The sequence below is a fragment of the Drosophila rhopaloa genome, unplaced genomic scaffold (assembly GCF_018152115.1).
Source record: "Drosophila rhopaloa isolate 14029-0021.01 unplaced genomic scaffold, ASM1815211v1 contig_116, whole genome shotgun sequence".
NCBI classification, from domain to species: Eukaryota; Metazoa; Arthropoda; class Insecta; order Diptera; family Drosophilidae; genus Drosophila; species Drosophila rhopaloa.
Genome location: NW_025334991.1, coordinates 525,858 through 552,980, shown reverse-complemented (window position 1 = coordinate 552,980; position 27,123 = coordinate 525,858). Strand labels below are relative to the sequence as shown.

Here is a 27,123-nt window from a genome sequence, read left to right as displayed (position 1 = left end):
AAAACAGATAGTAAAAATATGATACAACAAGACAGAAAAAAAACAAATATATATATCTAATACAAAAAGTCAACCAACTTTAAAACACCAAACACAATGTCAGTAAGGAGCAGGGCAAGATGGGGGGTATAAAAAAACAAACAACAAATTACAAAACAAAGCATGACAACAATAAGGCCAAGGAAAGTGCCGACAAATGGGGGATATAAAAAACAAAAACCAACTCAACTAAAACAAAACATAGTCAGTAAGACAAAAAGGGCCACGCACTAATCACCCAAAAAAACAACTGAAGAGCACTAAAACACAGTAAAAAAGAAAACAGAACGAAAAAGAGAAACCAAAAAAAAACTAACACCGCAAACCAAATAAAACCAAAAAGAAAACAAAAAAAAAAACAAATACCATAAAAAACAAAGAGATTTCCAATCGTCAGTATAGGCACTAAGGATAAGCGGCCGATCCAGAAATTGGTAGGTCGGATGGCGGCCAAATATAACACCCAGAAAACCCAACTTCCAACTTACAAACACCAAAGTTAGGCATTCCGATCAACAGTTATAGGCAGCCAAGGAATAGCCGGCCGATCCCGGCCGTTCCGACTATATACTGCGTGCAAAGAAAAAGGGTGTGGCAAAGTTTGAATTGATATCTTTAAAACTGAGACTAGTCCAGAAACAACAACGGACAGACAGACGGACAGACGGACAGACGGACAGGCTATATCAACTCAGGAGGTGATCCTGATCAAGAAATATATACTTTATAGGGTCGGAGATGTCTCCTTCACTGCGTTGCACACTTTGACCAAATATAATACCCCAAGGTAAATAATGTAATTTTTTATCAAACGACTTTGATTGTATGTTGAAATATACGAAACTATAATTTTTTTTAAAAAAATTTTCCCAATGTTCCGATGGCAGCTTTATGATAGTCCATTCGTTAAGACTTATAAAAATATGACTTATGGTAAAGTTTATACATATGTAGGTAGCTTCGAAACAGAGAGACTATTTTACGTATATCAACTCGTGTTGCAAGCTTTGGACCGAAATTTTTGCAAACTCTGCAGGGGTAGACATATTCCAGATAATAAAAAACGTTTAATAGATATTAGAATACGCAGTCTTATTATTTTTGGGAGACATATCCCTTAAAGCGAAGCTTCTACATCTCCTCATAATTGAAAATTAATTTAAATTAAATGTCATTATTGTTTGGACGAAGTGCTTGCCCTTTTTTATACCCTTGCAGAGGGTATTATAATTTCAGTCAAAAGTTTGCAACGCAGTGAAGGAGACATTTCCGACCCTATAAAGTATATATATTCTTGATCAGCATCACCAGGAGAGTCGATCTAGCCATGTCCGTCTGTCCGTCCGTCCGTCCGTTTCTACGCAAACTAGTCCCTCAGTTTTAAAGCTATCTGCTTGAAACTTTCCCAAAAGTTGTCTTTCTATTGCAGGTAGTATATAAGTCGGAACGAGCCGGATCGGGCGACTATATCATATAGCTGCCATGTAACTGAACGATCGGAAAAGCCATAACTTTGGTGTTTTTAAAGTTAGGAAGTTGAGATTTTCTACGGGTTTTATTTTTGGCTAATCAATCCGACCTACCGAATTTCATAAGGATCGGACGACTATATCCTATAGCCGCCATATAACTGATTGATCGGAAATGCCATAACTTTGGTGTTTGTAAAGTTAGGAAGTTGGGATTTTCTATGGGTTTTATTTTTGGCCAATCAATCCGACCCACCAAATTACTTTGGTGTTTTTAAAGTTAGGAAGTTGGGACTTTTTATGAGTATTAAGAATGCATCATATGAATAATTTTGGAGAATATAATTTAAGGAATATTCTGCAAGGGTATATCAACTTCGGCTCCGCCCGAAGTTAGCTTTCCTTTCTTGTTTTTCAATGAATTCCTGTGCTTTAGATATTTTAAGCAAAGTGTGCAGTGTTTTATAAAAGATAAGAGGCTCTTAAATGACTTTTTGTTTTTGATATACAATGTGTAATTTATATATCAGCTTTGACAGCAACATTAATATTTAAGTAAACAGAAGTAATAATTCTGATTTTGCTTTGAGAGATTAGGAAAAGGCCATTTCTCAACTAATTCCAAGGAGCCGGGTTTTGTTGAAAAAAGTTAAAATCAAATTGGTTTTCTCGGCGATAAAAATGTAACTGAACGACAAACAAAAACAGAATAAATTTTAAAGAAGTCTTTCAACGCGTTGTGGGGTATTTCGCTCCACTAGTCGTTTAGAACTCCAGTTTTATTCAAAGGTACGATTTTGTGCTACGGCAAAAGTAGGTAGAAAGGTTTTTAATTCATTTTTAAGTTGAGCACACACATACACACATATAGTTTTGTATCATAGGTGCTTACTACATTTATGTTAACACAATGCTCATGCCCTTTAACAGTAAAGAGCATGATCAAACAATGACCACTTTTCAATAGAGTTTAGGGGTGTGTTTAAAATGTATTATACTTTTCATTGTTCCTTAATGCACTTTTATCTTTCAAAAACAGAGACTGTTGTGAATACGTATATTTTGTTTTCTTTATTCAGGGGTAATATACATCTCTGTTTATGGGGGTACTCATTGAAGAAAATTTCTACCAAATACCTCAGGAGGGTGACAACACAATTCAAATGTTTTTATTGTTATAACACGTCGCATCTTGAACCTTTTGTAAAGACCGCAAAAGTAATTGCTTAACCTAATGCCAATTATGTGTTAAGTGGTAGGCAATGTTAGTATCACACCCTTACATTAATAATGTATTTACGCCTTGTCCCCATATACTAAGTTTACGACAAAAAAATTGTAAGGTCTTATTTTAATTTTTTTTTAATATTAATTTTAATACTGTTGTTTTTTGTTGCACAACAGCTTTTCTCTGGTTTTAAAAGAAAATATTTGTGGTGTTAATGTTTTTTTAATTTTTTTCAAAAATTATTTCGTGTACAACAAAAAATTAACTTTTTGAGAGTAAAACAAGAAAGAACGCTATAGTCGAGTGCCTCGACTATTAGATACCCGTTACTCAGCTAAACAACTTAATATAAATATGCCTTCTTGTGTTTTTTTTTGTGTTTTTTTTTAACATAATGTGAATTATAGTGACCACAGGAAAATAGGACAAAAAGTTCAAATTATCAATTTGAATTCGGAGATCTCTTAGTGCTGGCAGCTTTACAGCACGAGCATCAGCACCAGCGCTGCTTTAGCGCGCAGCTTTTGTCCTGCACCAGCAGCTGTGTTTATGTTTTTGAGTGCAATAAATTGACTAGAAATATTAAACATACATACTTATATTGGCTAAACACATACATTCTTAAATAGTATTATGTATATTAAAGTCTAAATGTTTGCACAACACTAGTAACGGGTATAGCGAATATCTTTCTTTGAAAGGAGTTATCTTTGCCGGGCAATTGCAACTGTGTACAATGTAAATACATACATATGTATGTATATGCTTACGTACATATGTACACACATACGCCATTGTTTGACTCAGACCTCCAATTTGGCTAACTAGATTTGATTTGCATAGTTCCTGGGATATAGTTCGGTATTGACAAATGAAAGCCATCGCAATTTCCTTTAATAGAAATCCTTATCGAGAATTAACGTTGACTCTGTTGAGCACCTTGGCCAGCTGATCCAAAGTCATCCGTTAAATGGCGCCATGAAAGGCGGAAATGTAGGCGCTAGCCAGGCTTAAGCGTTTAATAGGCCAATCGATATTTATTGACGAAACAAATACATATCAATTAAAATTTTCTTAATATCATCAAAACTGTGGCCACAGCTTGTGGCTTGTGGGCGTCAGAGGGGGCGTGGCACCATTTTGAAACAAACTTGCGCTGCGTAGGAACTCCTAAAATCTACATACAAAATGCCAATCTTCTAGCTTTTATAGTTTCCGAGATCTCAGCGTTCATACGGACGGACAGACAGACGGACAGACGGAGAGACGGACAGACGGACATGGCTAGATCGACTCGGCTAGTGATCCTGAACAAGAATATATATACTTTATAGGGTCGGAAACGCTTCCTTCTACCTTTTACATACTTTTGCACGAATACAATATACCCTTTTACTCTACGAGTAACGGGTATAAAAAAATTATTGGCTTATAAAACGACTATAAGTCTATATTGTTTACGTAAATGCTTAAAAATTTTATTGGTATTTATATTTTTCAGTGAACGTTTCGATCGTTTCTAAGGCAGCTATATATAATCAAATATGTTTGACAACAATTAAGCTATAATTTGTTTTCTATTTCTTTCTGATGATACCTATGACAGCTACATATGTTATAAAGTCTTTAATTTTGTCCTGTTAATTCTTATTACAGTCCAAATGTAGTGTTCAAAAATATAAAATTTTTATTAAATATTGATTCGCATAGTCAAAAAATGCCAGCAGAAAAGTAAAAATACAGTTCTTCGATAGTATTTAAGTTGAAAAACACGAAAACCAAAGTTACTTTTGACTTAAATAATAATACCCTCTTTAAGGATTTTCCCATATATAGGTGTATATGTACAATAAATTGGGAAACGACTAAGCTATTCAAAGAAAAAATTTGCTCTCCGTCGTACTATTTTTCCATTTTATGATTCAATAAATGCCACTTAAACTCATCTAGGTCTTTTTGATATGCATATATGTATGTATATACATATATAATAAATAAACATTCATATTTATGATTGCAAATTTAAACCAGTTGTTTTTTGAACAGGTTTTTCTAAAGTCAAACAAGAAAGGAAAGCTAACTTCGGGCGGAGCCGAAGTTGATATACCCTTGCAGAATATTCCTTAAATTATATTCTCCAAAATTATTCATATGATGCATTCTTAATACTCATAAAAAGTCCCAACTTCCTAACTTTAAAAACACCAAAGTTATGACATTTCCAATCGTTCAGTTATATGGCAGCTATAAGATATAGTCGGCCGATCCTTATGAAATTTGGTGGGTCGGATTGATTGGCCAAAAATAAAACCCATAGAAAATCCCAACTTCCTAACTTTACAAACACCAAAGTTATGGCATTTCCGATCAATCAGTTATATGGCGGCTATAGGATATAGTCGTCCGATCCTTATGAAATTCGGTAGGTCGGATTGATTAGCCAAAAATAAAACCCATAGAAAATCTCAACTTCCTAACTTTAAAAACACCAAAGTTATGGCTTTTCCGATCGTTCAGTTATATGGCAGCTATATGATATAGTCGCCCGATCCGGCTCGTTCCGACTTATATACTACCTGCAATATAAAGACAACTTTTGGGAAAGTTTTAAGCAGATAGCTTTAAAACTGAGGGACTAGTTTGCGTAGAAACGGACGGACGGACGGACAGACGGACAGACGGACAGACGGACGGACAGACGGACAGACGGACATGGCTAGATCGACTCTCCTGGTGATGCTGATCAAGAATATATATACTTTATAGGGTCGGAAATGTCTCCTTCACTGCGTTGCAAACTTTTGACTGAAATTATAATACCCTCTGCAAGGGTATAAAAAAGATGCTTTGAACGTAATTTCATTCTTAATTATATTAACACTAAGCCAGCTATACTTGTTAACATACTGTAGATCAACGTAGTACACTTAAAAATTTAAACTTTTAATTAAATATTTTTTGTACACCACGAGAAGTGTTGTACCTAAATTAAAGTGAGTTCCGCTTTAATTTGTATACCCTTGCAGAGGGTAATATAATTTCATTAAAGTGAGTTCCGCTTTAATTTGTATACCCTTGCAGAGGGTAATATAATTTCAGTCAAAAGTCTGCAACACAGTATATATATTCTTTATTAGCATCACAAGGAGAGTCGATCTAGCCATGTCCGTCTGTCCATCCGTCCGTCTGTCCATCCGTCCGTCTGTCCGTTTCTACGCCAATCAGTCTCTCAGTTTTAAAACTATCTGCTTAAATCTTTCCCAAAAGTTGTCTTTCTATTTGCAGGTAGTATATAAGTCGGAACGAGCCGGATCGGGCAACTATACCATATAGCTGCTATAGGAACAATCGAAAAAAAATGTTAACAAGAAAGAAAGAAAAGTTTGGCAAGCCGAAGTTTATATACCCTTGCCGTTATTACAAATCGACTACAATTCGATTTTTATGCCTATATAACTAAAAACAATGAAGCTGTGTCGACTTAGCGCTGCATTTTGCCATCGTTTCTATGGCACCTATATGATATTGTTGTCCGATTTTAATTTAATTAAAACCGTAATTCCATAATATTTAAATATTACCAAGTCCCAAAGCACCACAAAATAAAAATAAAAACAACAAAGTTATAAGTTTTTTGAAATTTTTTTCCAATTGTTCCAATGGGAGCTATCATATATATATCATAGCTATCATATAGTCGCCCGATCCGGCTCGTTCCGACTTATATACTACCTGCAATAGAAAGACAACTTTTGGGAAAGTTTTAAGCAGATAGCTTTTAAACTGAGGGACTAGTTTGCGTAGAAACGGACAGACGGACGGACATGGCCAGATCGACTCTCCTGGTGATGCTAATAAAGAATATATATACTTTTATAGGGTCGGAAATGTCTCCTTCACTGCGTTGCAAACTTTAGAATGAAATTATAATACCCTCTGCAAATATATAAAAACTATAACTTAGTTGTTATACCCTTGCAGAGGGTATTATAATTTCAGTCAAAAGTTTACAACTATATCATAATTACGCTTTTACGTAAACTCGGACAACAATATCATATAGCTGCCATAGAAACGATGGCAAAATGCAGCTCAAATCGACATAGCTTCATTGTGTTTAGTAATATAGGTATAGAAATCGAAATGTACCCGTTTTGTAAAAACTGCAAGGGTATATAAACTTCGGCTTGCCAAAGTTTGCTTCCTTTCTTTTTATACCCTTGCAGAGGGTATTATAATTTTGGTCAGAAGTTTGTAACGCAGTGAAGGAGACGTTTCCGACCCTATAAAGTATATATATTCTTGATAAGGATCAATAGGGGAGTCGATATAGCCATGTCCGTCTGTCCGTCCGTCCGTTATTACAAATCGACTACATTTCGATTTTTATGCCTATATAACTAAAAACAATGAAGCTGTGTCGACTTAGCGCTGCATTTTGCCATCGTTTCTATGGCACCTATATTGTTGTCCGATTTTAATTTAATTAAAACCGTAATTCCATAATATTTAAATATTACCAAGTCCCAAAGCACCACAAAAAAAAATAAAAACAACAAAGTTATAAGTTTTTTGAAATTTTTTTCCGATTGTTCCAATGGGAGCTATCATATATCTATCATAGCTATCATATAGTCGCCCGATCCGGCTCGTTCCGACTTATATACTACCTGCAATAGAAAGACAACTTTTGGGAAAGTTTTAAGCAGATAGCTTTTAAACTGAGGGACTAGTTTGCGTAGAAACGGACAGACGGACGGACATGGCCAGATCGACTCTCCTGGTGATGCTAATAAAGAATATATATACTTTTATAGGGTCGGAAATGTCTCCTTCACTGCGTTGCAAACTTTAAATTGAAATTATAATACCCTCTGCAAATGTATAAAAACTATAACTTAGTTGTTATACCCTTGCAGAGGGTATTATAATTTCAGTCAAAAGTTTACAACTATATCATAATTACGCTTTTACGTAAACTCGGACAACAATATCATATAGCTGCCATAGAAACGATGGCAAAATGCAGCTCAAATCGACATAGCTTCATTGTGTTTAGTAATATAGGTATAGAAATCGAAATGTACCCGTTTTGTAAAAACTGCAAGGGTATATAAACTTCGGCTTGCCAAAGTTTGCTTCCTTTCTTTTTATACCCTTGCAGAGGGTATTATAATTTTGGTCAGAAGTTTGTAACGCAGTGAAGGAGACGTTTCCGACCCTATAAAGTATATATATTCTTGATAAGGATCAATAGGGGAGTCGATATAGCCATGTCCGTCTGTCCGTCCGTCCGTCTGTCCGTCTGTTTCAATACCGTTTGCGAGCTCAGTTTAAAAGCTAGCGATCTGAAACTTTCACAGTCGTCCTAAAACAAGTGTACGCAGATCAAGTTTGAAAACCGCCCCGATCAGATGTCTATATCCTATAGCTCCTATAGGAACAATCGGATATAACTTGCAAGATTGGAAGATATTTCGCGCAGTGTAAAAGCTATTGACATAAATCTTTCCAAATCTTATTTTTTTATGCGTACCTTGATCAGGGTAAAAGCGACGATCGGACGTCTATATCATATAGCTCCCATAGGAACAATAGGGTGTAATCGGTCCAAATTTGACGATTATCAGAATATTTGGCGCAGTGTGTAAGCTACTAACATAAATTTTTCCAATTCTTATTTATTTACGCATATCTTGATTAGGGTAATAGCGCTTGCCGCTCGGTAGTCTATATCTTAAAGGAGATAGGAAAAATTGTTAAAGTCTGCGAAAGTATCCCTTTTTTTCTATTTGTATATGACATTTTTGCAGTATAAAAGCAATTGACTTGAAACGATGCAAATCTAGTTTACTTATGTATACCTTATTCCTTTCGCTACTTTTTCACTTTTAGCAATTTCGGCAAAGTCTGCAAGGGTATTAAAACTTCGGCTTGCCGAAGTTAGCTTCCGTTCTCGTTAAATATGCAAATACGTTATAACACTTTACTTTTCGAGTAATCATATTTTAATCATTCGTTTAAAAAAACGCAATAACACCATAGCTCGACACAGTGTTGGCCCAGCCTTAGGTTTAATCAATAGTAATAACTGAGTGTTTATATTTTCGGATGATGCATATGGATCATTAGAATCTGTATGCTTAATCCAAATTTTTTAGCTCTTATAGCTTATTATTTACAGCTATTTATCAAAAGTATATATACGTATACCATATATACACTTAAACTTTGAACTTCAGTTAAAATAGCTTTGCTAATGATGATGGTATAATAATATTTTCTTTAAAAAAGTTCGGGAAAATCTGGATGTATACACAAATAATGAGCAATACTATAAAGTGGTATTAAAGGCTTTCAAAAACAAATATAAATTAAAATATTTCCGTTCCTTTACACCTATTTCAGCTTTTCTTTAAATAATCAATACCAAAAAAGGGTTGAGCATTGATAATAACCTTAAAAACAAACAATTGGAGCTATTATATTTTAAGTACAGTACAGTTTGTTAGTTTAAGTTTGGTTTTATGGAATATTTTATATTTGTGCTCATTAATGGCTTATATTTTTCGTCTTTTTCTCAATATTTATTTTAGGTGAAGATTTGGTTCCAGAATCATAGATATAAATGTAAACGGCAAGCAAAAGAAAAGGCAATGGCTGAGCAAAATCAACATAATCAGGTAAAAAGTATTTCACTTAAAATAATTTTCCATTTTGTGTTCTTTAATATAGATTCTAAAATTTGTTTATTTATTAGATTTGGTAGATTCACACTTTAATAGAAAATTGCCTTTCCATTGACGAATACCTCAACAACAAAAATATATCTATTTAAAATTCAAATATCAATAAATCACTATCACATTATTTTACACCAAAAGTAGTGCGCTCTATTTAAGTTTTAAGAAATGGCTTCAATATATACTTTGAAAACAATAGGCTATTACAAGTGAAAAAGTGACATAAATAAACTAAGTTAAATTATTTTTTTAGACTTTTCCTATAGAACACCTACCTCCATTACTTTGCATTTGGTCCACCATCTAAAATTAACTTTCGTAATGTTTCCATTCGTGAAACCTTAAATGATTGGCGGGATTCAAATTTTCATGTCAGCCATATATTTTATCTAACGAAGGCAATTATTTTAGTGAGAAGGGAAAATTAATTTGTATTGTAATATATTCTTCAATGGGGTATAGTATTAAAATTTTTTTTTTGCACTTTTTTTATTTTTTTTTCTGAATGCACAACATCTTGAGAATATTGTGTTAAAGTTTTAGATCGATCCGAGTAAAGCTTCCGAACTTATGGGCAGTTGAACGTAGGTAAGTTAGCTCGTTTTGTATGCGTGTCCAAAACTTTAAAACGCTCTCCTGAAAAGTTACGGATCGTTTTGAAATTTTGCACAGTGGTTCTCAACTAAATTCCTCAGGTAACGCTGTCGAGTTTTTTTTTGAAAATTTATTATTTTTAGAGCAACAAATATCTCGACGTTTTAGGCGTAAATCGGTTATAACTTTCAAGTGCCTTAAAAAAGCAAAAAAAATACAAAAAATAGAAACTCGACAGCATTACCTGAGGAATCTTGTTCTTTAACTAATGCAATTGGATTTTTTCATTTCGGATGATTCTGTGAACGGTTATCGTGTACACCGCAAAACATCTTTTCTTCGAGCCGCCGCCGGAGATTGCATGTATTTCATTCAATTTTTAATATTTTTGGAAGAAAAAAATCATATTGTTTAATTGTTGCCCAATCACATGCAAAAAACCAAATAGAGCTGAGACTATCCGTATCGCCAATAAAAATTTTTTTAAAATGTCCGATTTTTCACCGAATTAACTATACCCCCCCTTAAACCGTTGCAAGGTCCAGTTCTCTCACGACCCGAAACAGTTTTATAACTTCGTTATCACCAAGCGTAAGTCTAATTCTTATCCCTCTTCGCTGTCGTTCGAAAACATAACGGCAACCACAGATTAGGCAATAGCCTATTTATTTGCCCAATTTTTTCATATATCCAAGTCAAACCTCATATTTTGTCCCACTTTAACAGAAAGCTCTCTTTCGATGGTATTCCAGGGTGCGTGCTGGACTTCTGCATGAATGCATCCAAAACGACAAATGAATCACTTATTCTAAAAGTGGGCACACTTTTTTTTCTGCACATAATATTTGGGTGTGAGTGAGTAGGGTAGTATTGTCTGTTATGATTGACCGTGTTTTCACATAGTTGTACAGCTGTTGATAAGTACCGCAAAATTGGTGTGCAGTAGTCAACGCACTGTACAGTGTTTTGGTGTGTAGTTGACTTACTGTACAGTGAGTAAAATTTCATGACTGGTTCATACACACATATATAATTGTCGTGTGTATGTATGTCATAGAAATAATACGATTCAAAATTGATTTGTATTTTTGTTTTAAATGTATTTATTTATTATAAAATAAAGAATTTATAAATTATTAATATTTTAATTAAAACTAATTATAATAATTATTTTATGTTATTAAAGAATCTATAGTGGTGGCAACTATTGACCGTTTTTCGCTAATTAAATTTTTGGCAAAAGAAAACGCCCTTTCCGATGCTGCACTGCTCGCGGGAGCTGCTAGTACCTTGCAGCTAATTTGATAATGCAGATTAAAGCGGTCTTTATTAATTGACCACCACGGCAGAACATCAAAATCTTCACTATACGCTTCATTTAAATTTTTATATGTTTGAAGTTCATCCTGAATAAAATGTTAGTGCTCTGAATGGGTTCTGAATAATCTGAAAATATATTATCGATATTTTGTGTAGGTTTAATTAATTTTTTATGTCATCATTTTGGCTATTTATATGAATATTAATCATCATTTATTGTACGTCTTTAAAAGTTTGTCCATTTCTAATTCTGAGAATTTAGAGTAATTTAAAATACTACACTCATCTGCACAGTTGTACACAGTTCACCACACAAGCTGTACAGCGTGTTTAAAAAAGGACAATGTAGTACTCACTCACGCAGAGTACAACCACTCGAAGTAAGTACACTGAAAATGTTGTGCTATCTTCTTCTGGGCCTATAAAGTATACTGTACAGTAGAGAATGAGTACAGTATTTTTAAAAACACTACACTACTGTAGAGATCTGTTATGCTACAAATGAGTACATTCATGCTGAAGTCTAGTGCGTGCTTAGGTATTGCACTAAGGCCCTGTGCAAACCTCTACACAAGTTGCTTACCTTATCTCTATAAACCTCCCAGTTCCCAAATATTTGGAAGGAATCATTTGTTATTCCTCTTTTCAAAAAAGGTAACAAGTTAGAAGACAGTAACTACAGAGGTATTTCTAACTTGTCAGCTATTCCTAAGCTTTTTGAAAAAATCATTACTCCTCTTTTGCAGCACCTTTGTAGATCAATCATTTCTCTGTGTCAACGCGGATTTATTAAACGTAGATCCACAATCACAAACCTTCTAGAGATTACTACATTTGTGATAAAGGGCATCAATAGTAGTTTTCAAACAAACGTCATTTACACTGACTTTAGTAAAACATTTGGCTCTGTAAATCACTTACTTCTTGTTCAGAAACTTGACCTGTTACGTTTTCCAGTTGATCTCCTTATATGGATCTCAAGTTACTAGAATAGCAGGTCACAAATGGTCCTTTTAAAAACTTAAATTTCTGAAATTCTCCGTGTTACCTCCGTTGTCCCTCCAGAAAGCCTTCTTGGTATGCTTCTTTTTATATTATTTAATAACGACCTTCCTTTAATTATAAGTCATTCTCGCGTACTTATATAAGCAGATTATGATAAATTATGCGTGCACTATAAGGAAATGCCACTTAGACTTAAAACCCGATTTAGAAAGCTTTCAAAACTGGTGCCTGGATAATTTACAAAATTAAAACGGCTATAAGTGCAAGCTGATGACTTTTATCGGGTCAATCACTACAATTTTGGATAAAATAATTCTTGTAAAAGATGTTGGTGTCCTTTTAGACGCAAAACTAAAGTTGTCTATTCAGAGGCGTGTTTGGTTCATTTAAATTTATTATCCCTAACCACATAAATTAAGTTTCGCAAACCTTTAAAAAACTTTGCATTGCATTTTATTGAGTCTGTTTTGTGTGCAGTGTTTAGCTTTGAATTTAATAGAACTAAATATTGAGCTGTATAAGACAAAAGTCTTTTTACGTCAACGATCAACAGTGCTAGAGAAAGCGAGTTTTATCTGTCCCATAAAGCTCCACGGGGTGTGTAATTCTCTTTACAATTACACTCCTCGTGGAGCCTTATAGGTAACTCAAAAAAAAGGTTCAGTGAAGATGAGATTTATCTGTTTTAACGTTGGCTACTTATAAGGCTCCACAGTTAAGACAATAAGGGTAGTTGTAACGCGATTGATCACTTTGGGAGAAACTCCTCTTTGAAAATTGTGATTTAAACTCTGATGAGCTGCAATCTCTTTGTGTTTGAGGCCACGTGTAGCGCAAACAGCCAGGTTGACCCTTGCTTGAACATGCCACTGCGCCGACGAACTGGACTTGAGTATTTGTTCTACCCGGTTTGCGACAAGGGTTTTTAAGCGGGCCATTTTCACATTCAGCTGAAAGTAGCCAGGCTGCGGTTTCATATTGAATTCGAGCCATCGATTTCAATGTGACGCAAGCTATTTACGAATTCCTGTAGTAGAGGTGGTAGAGCTTTATCCCATGCTGTCGGAGGGTAATTTGGAAAAAAAAAACGTTAAATTCGAGTTCTTCTGGCCTCTTTTAGGATCCCCTGCCCAAAGGGTTATAAAGCTTAACAACTGTGGAAAGAAGACAAAATAATCACATTTAGGGTGCCAATTAAGCCCAAAAGTTTTTAAAGAACCCTGATTGTCGAGTTCCAACATGTTGGTGCTTGACCGATGTTTTAAGGAAATATCACTCAGAAGCGATTTAAGATTTGCAGACCATTTTCCGGCTACCATTCCTTCAGTAATCACCCAATCAGTTGGTCATTTTCAGAGCAGCGGTAATTAAAGAATACCCGTTTTGCATATAATGTACATTACTTTCAACCTGTACTTCCAAATGCCGTTCCAAAACTGACTGTGTCAAAGCAACATTCACATCGTAGGTTGTGTTCATCAGGTCAGAAAATTGCATGAAATAGTGAATGGACATCTACATTCTTTGCAAGTCAGCAGCAAAAATAAAACGGTTTGAATGCTAAATCTTTATATCTTATATTAGTTAAATATTACTGTTTTAAAAGAATTTCCATAGTTTTTTATGTTTTTGTCTAAATAAAATTTTGGCCAATACCTTTTATCAAAGTCGGATTATTTATCCTGTTGGCAGCTACTGAATGTACGCTTCTATGCAGTTTATTCAAACGGTGTAAAAGCTGTTAACGTGATTCTTTGCTAACTGTATCTGTTTTTGTGTACACTGATCTTGCCATTCAGATGACTATACAGTAAGCTAAACGATTTGTTTTTAATCCTCTTAAACTTAATTTTAACATATTTTTGAATTTTTGAGATTTCAAATCTAAAGAGCCTCTCTTAGCGATGGGGCAGAGCATTAAAGCAGCACAATTCTGCTTGAGTTCGTTGATTGTGGGCTGGGTATAAGTCGCAATATTTAAAAATAAAATGGAACGCAATTTATTTTATAATGATTAGTTCGTTAACTTAACTAAGTAAAATTAGCAATAGTTGACAAATTTAACGAAATTTGTTGAGGCCATCGCCACCCTGTCCTCGACTTTACTTAGCACGTCCCGCTCCTAATAAAACTCGCAGGTTAACATATATCCAATTTATTATTCAGTATATAACTGATGGCTGTATGGCGTTACATATAGCCGTGAGACAAAGAAATAAGGGAACCGCTTTAAAAATAATCGTAGCAGACGGTGGCTAATGCTGTACTGAATAAGCGTGGGCGAAGCAAGTGCTCGCATACCCGACAAGTGCGCTTAAAGCTTATGTTAAACGGTACAATTCCAGTCACTCATCTGCTGATTGGAACATTAGCCCACCAAAGTATAGCGGGCTCATTGGATCTGTCTATTGTTACAGATTTCGGCGGCGACAAAATTGCTTTCTGTTTAGTTTCTTTTTTGTTGGATTGTTCCCATGAAGCTATGTCCTTAAGTCGTCCGATCCGGCTTATTTTTGGGAAAGTTTTACCCAAATAGCTTTAAAGGTGAGAGAATAGTTTTGGTAGAAACGGATAGACAGACAGACGGACGGACGAACAGATAAATATAGCTAGATATAGGATTAAAGGATCGAAAAGTCTACGTGTCAAACATTTTACTGAAATTGTAATACACTCTGCTAAGGGTATAATAAAGGTGTTTCCAATCTCGATAAATCCATTAAATCTTGTTTTTTTTTTTTAATTTCAAGAAAATTTAATTGTGATGCTATTGCATCTTATTAGATTTTTATTATTATACAGTTCTTCATATATCAAAAGATTGTGTTCCTCAGGTTTTTCATCGATCAGCATTTTCCATATCAAAGCCATTTCCTCAATAAAATCTACTTTCAGTTATTCTTTTGTAAGTCGTGGAGCTTTTTTTTAAGTTCTTCAAACATTCTTCAAATTCTTGCTCATCTAAATTTTTTTTATTTGAATACTAGGACAATCACAATATCAACTTTTGTCGAAAAGGTCGATGACTTTGCCACTGCGGTGAAAAATGAATGTGATTACAGTATAATAAGGAAGTAAATACCCATTTTTCCACTATCCATTTCATGAGATTTTGAGATATGTGTTGCGTTCTCCATTTATTTTCTTCAAAATTGTATTTTCTTTACAAGATCTAAAAATTACAATCTAACCTCAGCGAATAAAACTTGTTAAAATTTCGATTATTTTCAACGGATAGGTTGCCACCAGCACCATTTTGTACGTTTTTGGCTGAAAATTAATTGTCTTGAAAAACACGTTAGGCCTTCTTGATTAACACATCGAAATTATCATGTAAAAAATCCAAGTAGTAAATTCGGGAAATATTTATGTCCTTGAAAAATATCGACCACAGAAATTTTGAAGCTTAAGTAATAAGTTTCTCTGACCAGTTTTGGATGCAAATAGGAGCTTAAGGATTTTCGATTGACCCATGAAAAATATAGTAAAGTCTTTTAAGATGGTCTTGATATACTGCTACAAGGAACTAGCAACAGGCAACAAAATATTACTCAAATCATTGATAAAGCATTAGCTTCAATCTGCCGTCGACAAAGGGAGATATTGGGTCCGATTGAGAAAGGATACAATAAAGAATCCTACCGAAGGTATCGAAAATAAATACAGAATACGCTCATGACCATACTAAGAATCAAAAGTATTTTAAATAAAAGATAATTTTTGTATAGTTCATGAAACAAACACGCCGGCAATTAAGAAAATGTGATACCTAAAAACTTAACTTGCAGAAAGAATGGTCTGTCTTATAAAACTAAAGGACAAAAGCTAAAAGCAATCAGAGGAAAAGTGCATATTTATTACCGCTCAGAACTCAAATACGTATTCACAATGGACATTTTCCGTCAAGTATGGGCCGCTTGTCCTTTTTGCACCGGTTGTAGTAAAAGCTAAAATTGTCATGCAGTTACTCTGGAAAAAAAAACAAGAGAGAACGCTATAGTCGGGTGCCCCGACTATCAAATACCCGTTACTCAGGTAAAGGGAGTGCGAGGGAGATGGAGATAGAAACTTTGATCACGCATAACTTTTTAACGAATGGTCCGATTTGAAAAATTTCTTCTACATTTCGATAGGTATTGATAAACACAATAAAACTGCATTTTTACTTTTCCGAAATATTTAAATTTTTAAAATCGTATATAAGCGATTGTGGGCGTTTAAGGGGGCGTGGCCCCTTTCTGAAACAAACTTGCGCTGCGTAGGAACTCCTAGAATCTGCATGCAAAATGCCAATCTTCTAGCTTTTATAGTTTCCGAGATCTCAGCGTTCATACGGACAGACAGACGGACAGACGGACATGGCTATATCGACTCGGCTAGTGACCCTGATCAAGAATATATATACTTTATAGGGTCGGAAACGCTTCCTTCTAGCTGTTACATACTTTTGCACGAATACAATATACCCTTTTACTCTACGAGTAACGGGTATAAATACCAGAAAATTCCATAGCGTTGCCAGTCTGCGGAAATGAACTTTGGGTGAACCCTAGCGAAAAGATTAAAAAATTTAATCTCTTGGCGTACGCTTGTCACTGAACATTATAAGAAATGGAGGAAAAACTCAAAAAACTCACAAAAGTCGATTGCAGGTGTTTACATGTGAGGACAAAATAACATTAATACTATCTGGGGTGCCTCTTGTCAGAGCAATTTTTTTTTAGGTCCAGAATGTACGAAAAAACACAATAAAAGTGCAGTTATGAACTTTAAATTAGCAAATAATTATCAGTAAATTAAAAAAAAGAGAGAACGCTATAGTCGGGTGCCCCGGCTATCAGATACCCGTTACTCAGGTAAAGGGAGTGCGAGGAGATGGAGATAGAAACTTTGATCACGCATAACTTTTTAACGAATGGTTCGATTTGAAAAATTTCTTCTACATTTCGATAGGTATTGATAAACACAATAAAACTGCATTTTTACTTTTCCGAAATATTTAAATTTTTAAAATCGTATATAAGCGATTGTGGGCGTTTAAGGGGGCGTGGCACCTTTTTGAAACAAACTTGCGCTGCGTAGGAACTCCTAGAATCTGCATGCAAAATACCAATCTTCTAGCTTTTATAGTTTCCGAGATCTCAGCGTTCATACGGACGGACAGACGGACAGACGGACATGGCTATATCGACTCGGCTAGTGACCCTGATCAAGAATATATATACTTTATAGGGTCGGAAACGCTTCCTTCTAGCTGTTACATACTTTTGCACAAATACAATATACCCTTTTACTCTACGAGTAACGGGTATAACTAGAAATTAAACTAGAGCCAGAAAACCAGAATTTCGTAACACACAAGCATGAAGCTTAATTCTCAAACTTTGAGCTACCGTCAGGGACCCCCCGCCTTCACCACTCTCGACAAAGAAGATCCATATTTAATAGTGTCAGATACGTAGCCAACTCATTATTTGGCGTGCTTGACTCAAGGTGAAGCGAAAATATGGCAAAAGCATAACTGAAGTAAATGCAAATTAAGGATATTTAATGCAAGTACTTCCAAACCAAACATCAATTCTGGACCATACAATCAATCAAGTCAGAATGAAGAAGCCAGGCACCGATGAGCGCCTTAAAGAAGGAAAGGGGTATATATATATAGTAACATACCAAAGACCAATATAAACAATGATTATATTGGTCTTTGAACATACCCACACCCACATATCTACCACATAAAGTAACATACACACACCCACATACCTACCACATAAACATATTTACATTACGCATTTGTCACACCCAAAATCATCAGCTACCAAGAGTCGCCAATTAAAATAAACATCCTCTTGAGTTATAAACAAATGAAAGAACCCCAAATTGTCGGCTCCCACGACTGACCAATTAATGTAAACATCTTCTTGCATTATAAGCAAATGTTCCCAAACTCCAAAAAAGCTTTTATCCCCCAATACTGTAAAATTGCAGACGCAGCTCAAACCTAGATCGTTCTCTTGCTCAGTGCTCTCATTTTGGACACTCTCAATTTATCAATAAAGTTCTTTCTCCCAATCAAAGGTTTGATAAGCGCCAGCTTAGTTTTTAAGTTCGAGTTTTAAGTTGTATCTTGTAAGGAGCAGACCTATCTCTCCCAGTTCGCGTTTACACTATTTTGATAAATAAAAATTATATTTTTTTCAAAGTGCTAAGTCCCGAATTTGTTATTGGCGCAGCCGGTAGGATATAACTTTTTATACCGTTATATCCTTAAAGAACCCAAACGTCGTTCGTCCCAGTGCAATTATAAACCAGCTATCGCAGTGTCGGTTTGTGTCGCTAATATATGAACGGAAACCTCAATTTTTGCAACACGCTATCGAAGCTCAGGTTGCGAGGTTTTTTTTTAAACATAAATCTTGACCCGTGTGACTGTCAAGTAACTAAAACAAATTTTTTGCAGAAACCCGTTTTATTGTAAAAGCTAGTGCCTTTGTTCGTAACACAAGGGTTACTAAAAATTAAAACACCTTAGTTCTCCCCCACCAGTGGTAAGAGACAAGGTATAACAAATTTAAATCAAATTCATAATACAAAACTTTTAAAATTGTGAAAAATTTATAAAACTAAATAAAAAACCAAAAATGGCAGAACCAGTGATATTATTGTCAGAAAACCATCTAAATCAAGCCCTGAACCAAATCAGGCAAGTGCCGCAATTTGGAGGCAACACGCTCGAACTCAGCCCGTTCATCAGGAGGATAGACTTTCATCCTGGAGTTGTACCCCACAACATGTATACGCCAGTCGAGCGTATTCTGCAGTGCGATTGAAATGCAGCTTTACGGAGATGCCCAGAGGATATCTCAACTATCAACAGCCAGATGCTGGAGGGATTTAAGGAACGCCCTCATAACGAATATAAAACCCAGACGCCCTGCGAAGAACTACTAAGACGTTTGTATAACACCCCCTTTCCAGGGTGTATACGTAAGTTTGTTGAGGACATTGAGTCCAAATCTTTTGTAATATTAAATAAATAAGCCTTAGAAAATAACGCTTCAAATACAATTTTATACACAAATGCTCTTAATAATACAGTTAAAGATGTTATTATGAAAAAATTGCCAGACAGACTTTTTATGACATTGGCTAGGTATGATATTACTAATGCTAATAAACTAAAATGTGTAGCACAACAAGAAGGTTGTTATGAAAGAGTTTATTCAGATCGAACAAAGAATTCACAAAGTCAAAACCAAGATAAGAGAAATTATCAACCCCAACAAAATACTAATAAACAACAAAACTATAATTCCCAAAACCAATACAGACAGCAGAATAATATTTCCCCAAATCAATATAAGCAACAGGCTAGTACATCTCAAGGCCATCATAAGCCTAATTATAATAAAAAAAATAACAGCGAAACTTTTTATGAAAACCACCCATTATATCAAGCAACAAAACAAGAATTCCAACAAAAATTAAATTATAATCAGGTTAGGAATCCTATAAATTATCAATCACAACAAAATGGGGCTAATGCTCCTAATCGACCAATAAAAAGAAATCGCGAAAGTACGAGTGGCCATATGAAAATGGATACCGAAAATTTTCATCAACAAGCCTCGGACACCGAACAGGAAATAGAAACCCTTACATACGAATCATCATGAATAACCAAGAGTTCCGATGTGTTGTAGACACAGGCTCTTCTATTAATTTAATTAAAGAAAATTACTTTATTTTCCAACCAAAAATACACCTCTTAAAGTTCATACCATAAATGGTAATATTCAGTTAAATAAATCCGTGTCCTACCATGCAAGTAACCTTTGTCCGACCAAACAAACATTTTGGGTCCATAATTTTTCCGATAGATATGATATGCTCATAGGAAGAGAATATCTCGAAGCCTGTAACGCAATTATTAATTATAAATCAAAAACAGTTAATTTAAACGGTTATCAATTCGGAATGAGATTTAATTATAACGATATCGAATATAAACAAGGAGAAGCAGAAATTGATTGCTGCGATCCCCCATTTTCAACAGATACACCTTTTCGTTTTGCAATAAATAACGACTTGCAAGAAACCAATAAGTTTAGATTAGAACACCTTAATGACGAGGAAATAGAAAATAAGAAAATTTTATATGAATTTAGCGACATACAGTACAAAGAAAGTGACAATTTGACTTTCACTAGTACTATCAAGCATGTCATTCATACAAAAAATGAGCAACCGGTTTACAAAAAACCATACAAATATCCTCAAGCTTACGACCAAGAAGTCGATTCGCAAATGAGAGATATGATAAAACAGGGAATAATTCGAAAGTCAAATTCCCCTTATTGCTCACCCATTTGGATAGTACCTAAGAAAGGTGATGCATCTGGAACAAAAAAGTTCCGTATCGTAATTGACTATCGTAATTTAAATGAAATTACGGTAGATGACAAATACCCTATCCCGGTCATGGATGAAATATTGGACAAACTTGGTACTTACCACTATTGACCTTGCAAAAGGTTTTCACCAAATACAAATGGATGAAAATTCTATTACAAAGACAGCTTTTTCCACCAAAAATGGCCATTATGAATATACTCGTATGCCCTTTGGATTGAAAAATGCCCCTGCTACCTTTCAAAGGTGCATGAACAATCTCTTAGAAGATTTGATCTACAAGGATTGTTTGGTCTACATGGACGATATTATCGTGTACTCCACTTCGTTGGAGGAACATGTATTATCTTTGCGAAAGGTATTTGAAAAATTACGAGAAGCTAATCTCAAGCTTCAACTCGACAAATGCGAGTTTATGAAAAAGGAAACAGAATTCCTTGGACATATTATAACAACAACTGGTATAAAACCAAATCCTCTCAAAATAGAGGCAATACAAAATTTCCCTATACCCAAATCCCCAAAACAAATAAAATCCTTTTTAGGTCTTTGTGGTTTTTATAGGATATTTATCCCAAACTTTGCTAAAATAGCAAAACCAATGACAGCAAAGCTTAAAAAAGGCGTAACTTTAAATATAAAAGATAATGTCTATGTACAAGCGTTTGAAAAACATAAACTTTTAATAATGTCCGATCCAATACTTATATACCCAAATTTCGAAAAACCATTTTCATTAACAACAGATGCAAGTAATATTGCTATAGGAGCAGTATTATCGCAAAATCATAAACCAATCTGTTATGCCAGCAGAACTCTTAATGAACACGAAATTAATTATTCGACAATAGAAAAAGAACTTTTAGCTATTGTCTGGGCCACCAAATATTTCAGGTCCTATCTTTTTGGCAGAAAATTTCTGATCCTAAGTGATCACAGGCCTCTAGTATGGCTCAATAATATCAAAGAACCTAATATGAAATTACAACGCTGGAAAATCAAACTAAATGAGTTTGATTATGAAATAAAATATTTGCCCGGTAAAGAAAACCATGTGGCAGACGCCTTATCTAGAATAAGAATAGAGGAAGCCTATTTAGGAGAGACTTCCAGTAATTCAAATACAATAACAACAGTAGCTACAGTGCATAGTGCACCAGAAGATAACCAAAACCACATTTCAATAACAGAAAGACCACTGAATTATTATAACAGACAATTAGAATTTATAAGAGGAGACTTAAATGAAGTCGAAGTAATAAATTATTTTCATAAAACAAAAATCATAATAACATATAAAGAGATGACAATAGAATACGCAAAACAATTAATAATTGAATACTTTTCTAATAAGAAAAGCGTAATATACTTTCCAATTGAAATAGACTTTTTAATTTTTCAAAAGGCATACGTTGAAATTATTTCCCCAGATAACTTAACTAAAACAATGAAAACTAATAGTAAATTAATTAGATATTAATTCAAAGAAATTATTATTAAAACACACAGAGAACTATTACATCCAGGAATAGAAAAACAAACAGCACTTTTTAAAGAAAAATATTATTTTCCCGATCACCAAAAGTTAATTCAAAATTTTATTAATGAATGCGAAGTATGCAACATCGCAAAAACAGAACACAGAAATACTAAATTAGAATTCGAAATAACCCCAGAAATTTTTAATCCAAGAGAAAAATATGTCATTGATTTTTATATGATAGATAATAAACAATTTTTATCTTGTATAGACATTTATTCAAAATTTGCCACCTTAATAGAAGTCAACAGTCGAGATTGGTTAGAAGCAAAAATAGCATTAACTTTTATTAAAAATATAAAGTTTTTAATGAAATGGGTAAACCAAACCAAATTAAAGCAGACAAAGATTCAGCTTTCATGTGTGCAGCATTGCAACTTTGGTTAAAATCGGAAGATGTTGTTATTGATATAACAACAAGCAAAAATGGAATTTCTGAAGTTGAGCGATTTCATAAAACGGTAAATGAAAAGTTAAGAATCATAAACAGTGAAACAGACATAGAAAATAAGCTAACAAAATTTGAAACTATTCTTTATGTCTATAATCATAAAACAAAACATAACACGACAGGCAGAACTCCTGCAGATATTTTTATTTTCGCTGGAACTCCAAAATATAATACACAGTCAAATAAAATCAATAAAATAGAAAAACTAAATGAATCCCGAAATAAATTTGAATTTGATACTAGATATCGACAAGCTCCACTAGTAAAATCAAAAACCACTAATCCGTTTAAAAAGACAGGAAAAATCACAAAATTAGATGATAATCATTAAGAAGAAGTTAACAGAGGAAGAAAAATAATACATTATAAGTCTAAATATAAGAAAACAAAGAAAATTAACGAAAATAAATACGATAATTCAAGATGCACGCCAAATGAAAACCAAACCTAACTTGTTGATCAACACTATCAACATCTTATTAATTTTAATACATTTTACAAACCAATACTAATCAAATATTGATAATTTCTCATATCCCAAAAGACATTATAAAAACTTCAATATTCAAAATTTTGCCTTACCCAAATGAATTTAATGACATATTAACAGAACCTTTAGAAGACAAATATTATTTTCAAAATAATCAAATATTTTTATTTAACACAAAAGAAAGAGTTACAAATAAATGCATTATAGGAATATTAAACCAAGCCAATGCCGAATGTAAATACACAAAAATGTATAAAAAATATGAAACAAATTATATAAAGCCAAATTTTATAATTACTTGGAACTTACCGAAAACTATTTTAAACCAAACATGTATAAATCAAGCAATAGTTGTCGAAGGAAATAAAATCGTAAAAGCATTTAATTGTTCTGTACAAATCGAAGAAATCTTAATAACAAATACTATAATGGATTACACACAAACTATTTATGTTAACAATAATGTAACAATGATAGAACCACTGTCAATAATTGAAGCAAAAGATATAATAAGAATACATACAAGAAAAAATAACACATTTCAAATTATAATACTTACTATTTTAATTGTAATAATTATAATTTTAATTATTTACTTCATCTATTAATTTAAGAGTATTCCGAGAAACATTGTAATTAAATATAAAAATTAAAACAAAAACAATACTAAGAACCCAGAAAATCTAACAGAATTAAACAATATTGCACCAAATGAAAATACCCTACAATTAAACGAAAATACTACACAAACTAATATACCCACTTACATATACCCTAATATATCCGCCTGAGGACAGGCTTTTTTCTAATGGATGGGGAAGTAACATACCCACACCCACATATCTACCACATAAAGTAACATACACACACCCACATACCTACCACATAAACATATTTACATTACGCATTTGTCACACCCAAAATCATCGGCTCCCAAGAGTCGCCAATTAATATAAACATCCTCTTGAGTTATAAACAAATGAAAGAACCCCAAATTGTCGGCTCCCACGACTGACCAATTTATGTAAACATCCTCTTGCATTATAAACAAATGTCCCCAAACTCCAAAATGCTTTTATCCCCCAATACTGTAAAATTGCAGACGCAGCTCTATCTCTCCCAGTTCGCGTTTACACTATTTTGATAAATAAAAATTATATTTTTTTCAAAGTGCTAAATCCCGAATTTGTTATTATATATATAAACAGTTCAATTGACATTGTTGACTACTAGTCTTTAACGATTACAACGGAAAAACCTTACGTACTCACTAATATCCGACTACTTGTGTCTTCTAAGCAATTAATGGGACAACTAGTTAAAATTCGAGATTATTTACTACGAGGTCAAATAGTGATCATAGGAGCGGAAGACCCATGTCATATTTCATTTAGTATTGCCGTGAAAGCTATGAAGTTTGGAGTGAAGGGAGTTATAAAGTTGGAGTATATTCAAGCTAAATACCCCAAAGCACACACTCACTGTTGACCAATTCGGACATTGCTTGAAGGTGTCCACAAAGATCCACATCTGTTTCCGCTTTTTAACAAAACATCAGCTACAGATTATTAAGCCAAGAAAATGAACTCTTTGAAGCTGTCTGCGATGAACGACCATTCACAATGCACCTTGAATTGTAATGCACAACGTCAGCATTGGCACCATAAGCTTATTAATAACAGAACTACACAAACAAATCACATTTAGTCACTTCGGAAACACAAGCAGCTATAAAATGACTACATCTACGCAATTTAGGCTACAGGTAACAGAAATCGCTTAGCAATTTAAATTTTACCCATTGTAACGCTCCAGTAATAACACGTGCTTTTCGGTTCAATATAATTATTTGCACAGTCGTTGACTGCTCGCTTTCGTTTCTTATCTTGGACTTCTTCTTGAACTCAACATACGACGCAATCCACCTCGCGTCATGGTGAATTTATTGGTTGGGCTCTGCAAGCAGAGCAGAGCACAAACTTTCTTGTTATTCTGCTATGGCTCTGCTACGGCTCTCGTCAAAAAGAGAGCGAGAGCGATAGCAATAGCATAGCAATATTTGTATTCATCTCGCTATTACGGAGTAGTAATTCCAAACACTGGTTTAAACTTCGTTAAACACGATTATAAGTACACATGCTAAGAGTTCAGGAACTTCTTGTTAACTTGACGAATTTACAAGATTTTATGACCAGATATTATCTATCATCCGCATACGCATTCTGTAGGTATATATTTTCTGCAATCTGCAGACATTTATTTTTATATCCACCTAAATTTAAACTTAATTATTTTTAAGACCGAATAGTAAAATGTAGCTGTAAAAAATTATATCGAAACCAACCAATCTGAACGATATAAAACTTGCTCAAAATTTAAAGTACCAAATTTCATAGTAATCTTCCTTACAAGTTACTTAAGTTCTCTTCACAATTAACGAGTGTATCAGCATCGAAAGCGATCGTCTGACATTTCTTTTAGTGGGTACTTGACCTCCCTTCTCTCGGCTATCCCTCCTGCGATACCCGAAATGCGAATGCGTTTAGAATTGGGTGAAACTTTATTCGCTTGTTCTTGTCAAACCAGTGGTTTTACCGCGTCCAGTCGACATTAAAAGTTTGGACAGGACCAGGTGCAATCGAACACTAATGGACGTGCAATAAAAAAAAAAAAAAAAGACCGAAATGACAAAAAAACAATAAAAAGTTTTACTTGCCTATTAGTAATACAAGTGGATCTCACAAATTCATACAACTCTGGCAAATCACACGTTTACTATTATTTAAATATTAAAAAATATCTTTCACCAATGTTCAGGTTTTAAACCAGCGACATTTCAAAAAATATAATATGTAAATCAGTTGAGACCTTTTCAAGTTTTTGTGATACGCGTGCACGGTTTTAGCATCAGAAATACAAAACAGATCATAAAACTTAAGTTAAATTTTTAATTTAGAAAAATATGCGGCTTAAGCATTTCACACTTAATTAACAATACTACATTAAAATGATATAACATTGCCACTGTTTATTACATTTCATTTTAGACTGCAAGTTCACCAAGACGCGTTGCCGTTCCTGTACTTGTTAAGGACGGTAAACCCTGCTCTGGAAATAATAATTCAGCTCAATCGCAACCGCATGGAAATGGTACCACAACAGCAGGCAATAATACTGGTGCTTCTAATAGTGGAAATACCCATAGTGGAGGAGTTTCGGTAACTGCCAATGTTTCGAGTGGTCTGAACCTTATAACAGGAGATGCTCCAAACTCACACTCGCCAGATACATCGTCTTCTTTACTCGCTAGTTATGGGACTGTTGGAGGTTCCAACGTTGCTATGCTACAGCAACCCTGCAATAATACTTTGATGTCGAACAGCTTAGCAATGGCATATAGAAATCAAAACAATTTTATTTCTAATGGACATCAGCAGCAATGTGGCGGATATTTGCCGTTACAAGGGCGAGCATGGTAAAATGTATTAAAAGCATGCGTTTCATTTAACAAAGTGTACTCTATTCGGCTAAATATGTAAGAAATAATTTTAAAAAATTGTAAGGTAATGTTATATTGGATATCAGTTTCATTAAATGAAATATACATATTTATAGCATAACCTAATGGTAACGTCAATAGTAAAAATATTTAATATGATATATATGAAAAAGTAATGCTCAATAAAACCCATTAATGTATAAGTGTATATATATAGGCCAATGTATTTAATAAATAGTTCTTATTAAAATATTTTTAATAAATTGTATAAATTGACAGAGCTATTACATAAAATACTTCGAAGCAACGAGCAGTCTACACAGCTTTAGC

At 34.0% G+C, this 27,123-nt stretch overlaps 1 protein-coding gene across 4 annotated transcripts in view; it reads left to right on the top strand.

Annotated features, from left to right (window-relative positions):
• Positions 1-26,914, top strand: part of LOC108049016 (homeobox protein Nkx-2.1) — a 64,853-nt gene extending 37,939 nt beyond the window's left edge. For 3 of the 4 annotated variants that reach the window (XM_044456565.1, XM_044456562.1, XM_044456564.1), the window contains 2 exons: positions 9,333-9,419; positions 26,342-26,914. In XM_044456565.1, the coding sequence (XP_044312500.1) occupies positions 9,333-9,419; positions 26,342-26,773 (519 nt within the window). In that variant the 3' untranslated portion in view covers positions 26,774-26,914. The remainder of the gene's footprint in view (positions 1-9,332; positions 9,420-26,341) is intronic. The other variant, XM_044456563.1, reaches the window with a different exon arrangement.
• The last annotated feature ends 209 nt before the right edge of the window (positions 26,915-27,123 follow it).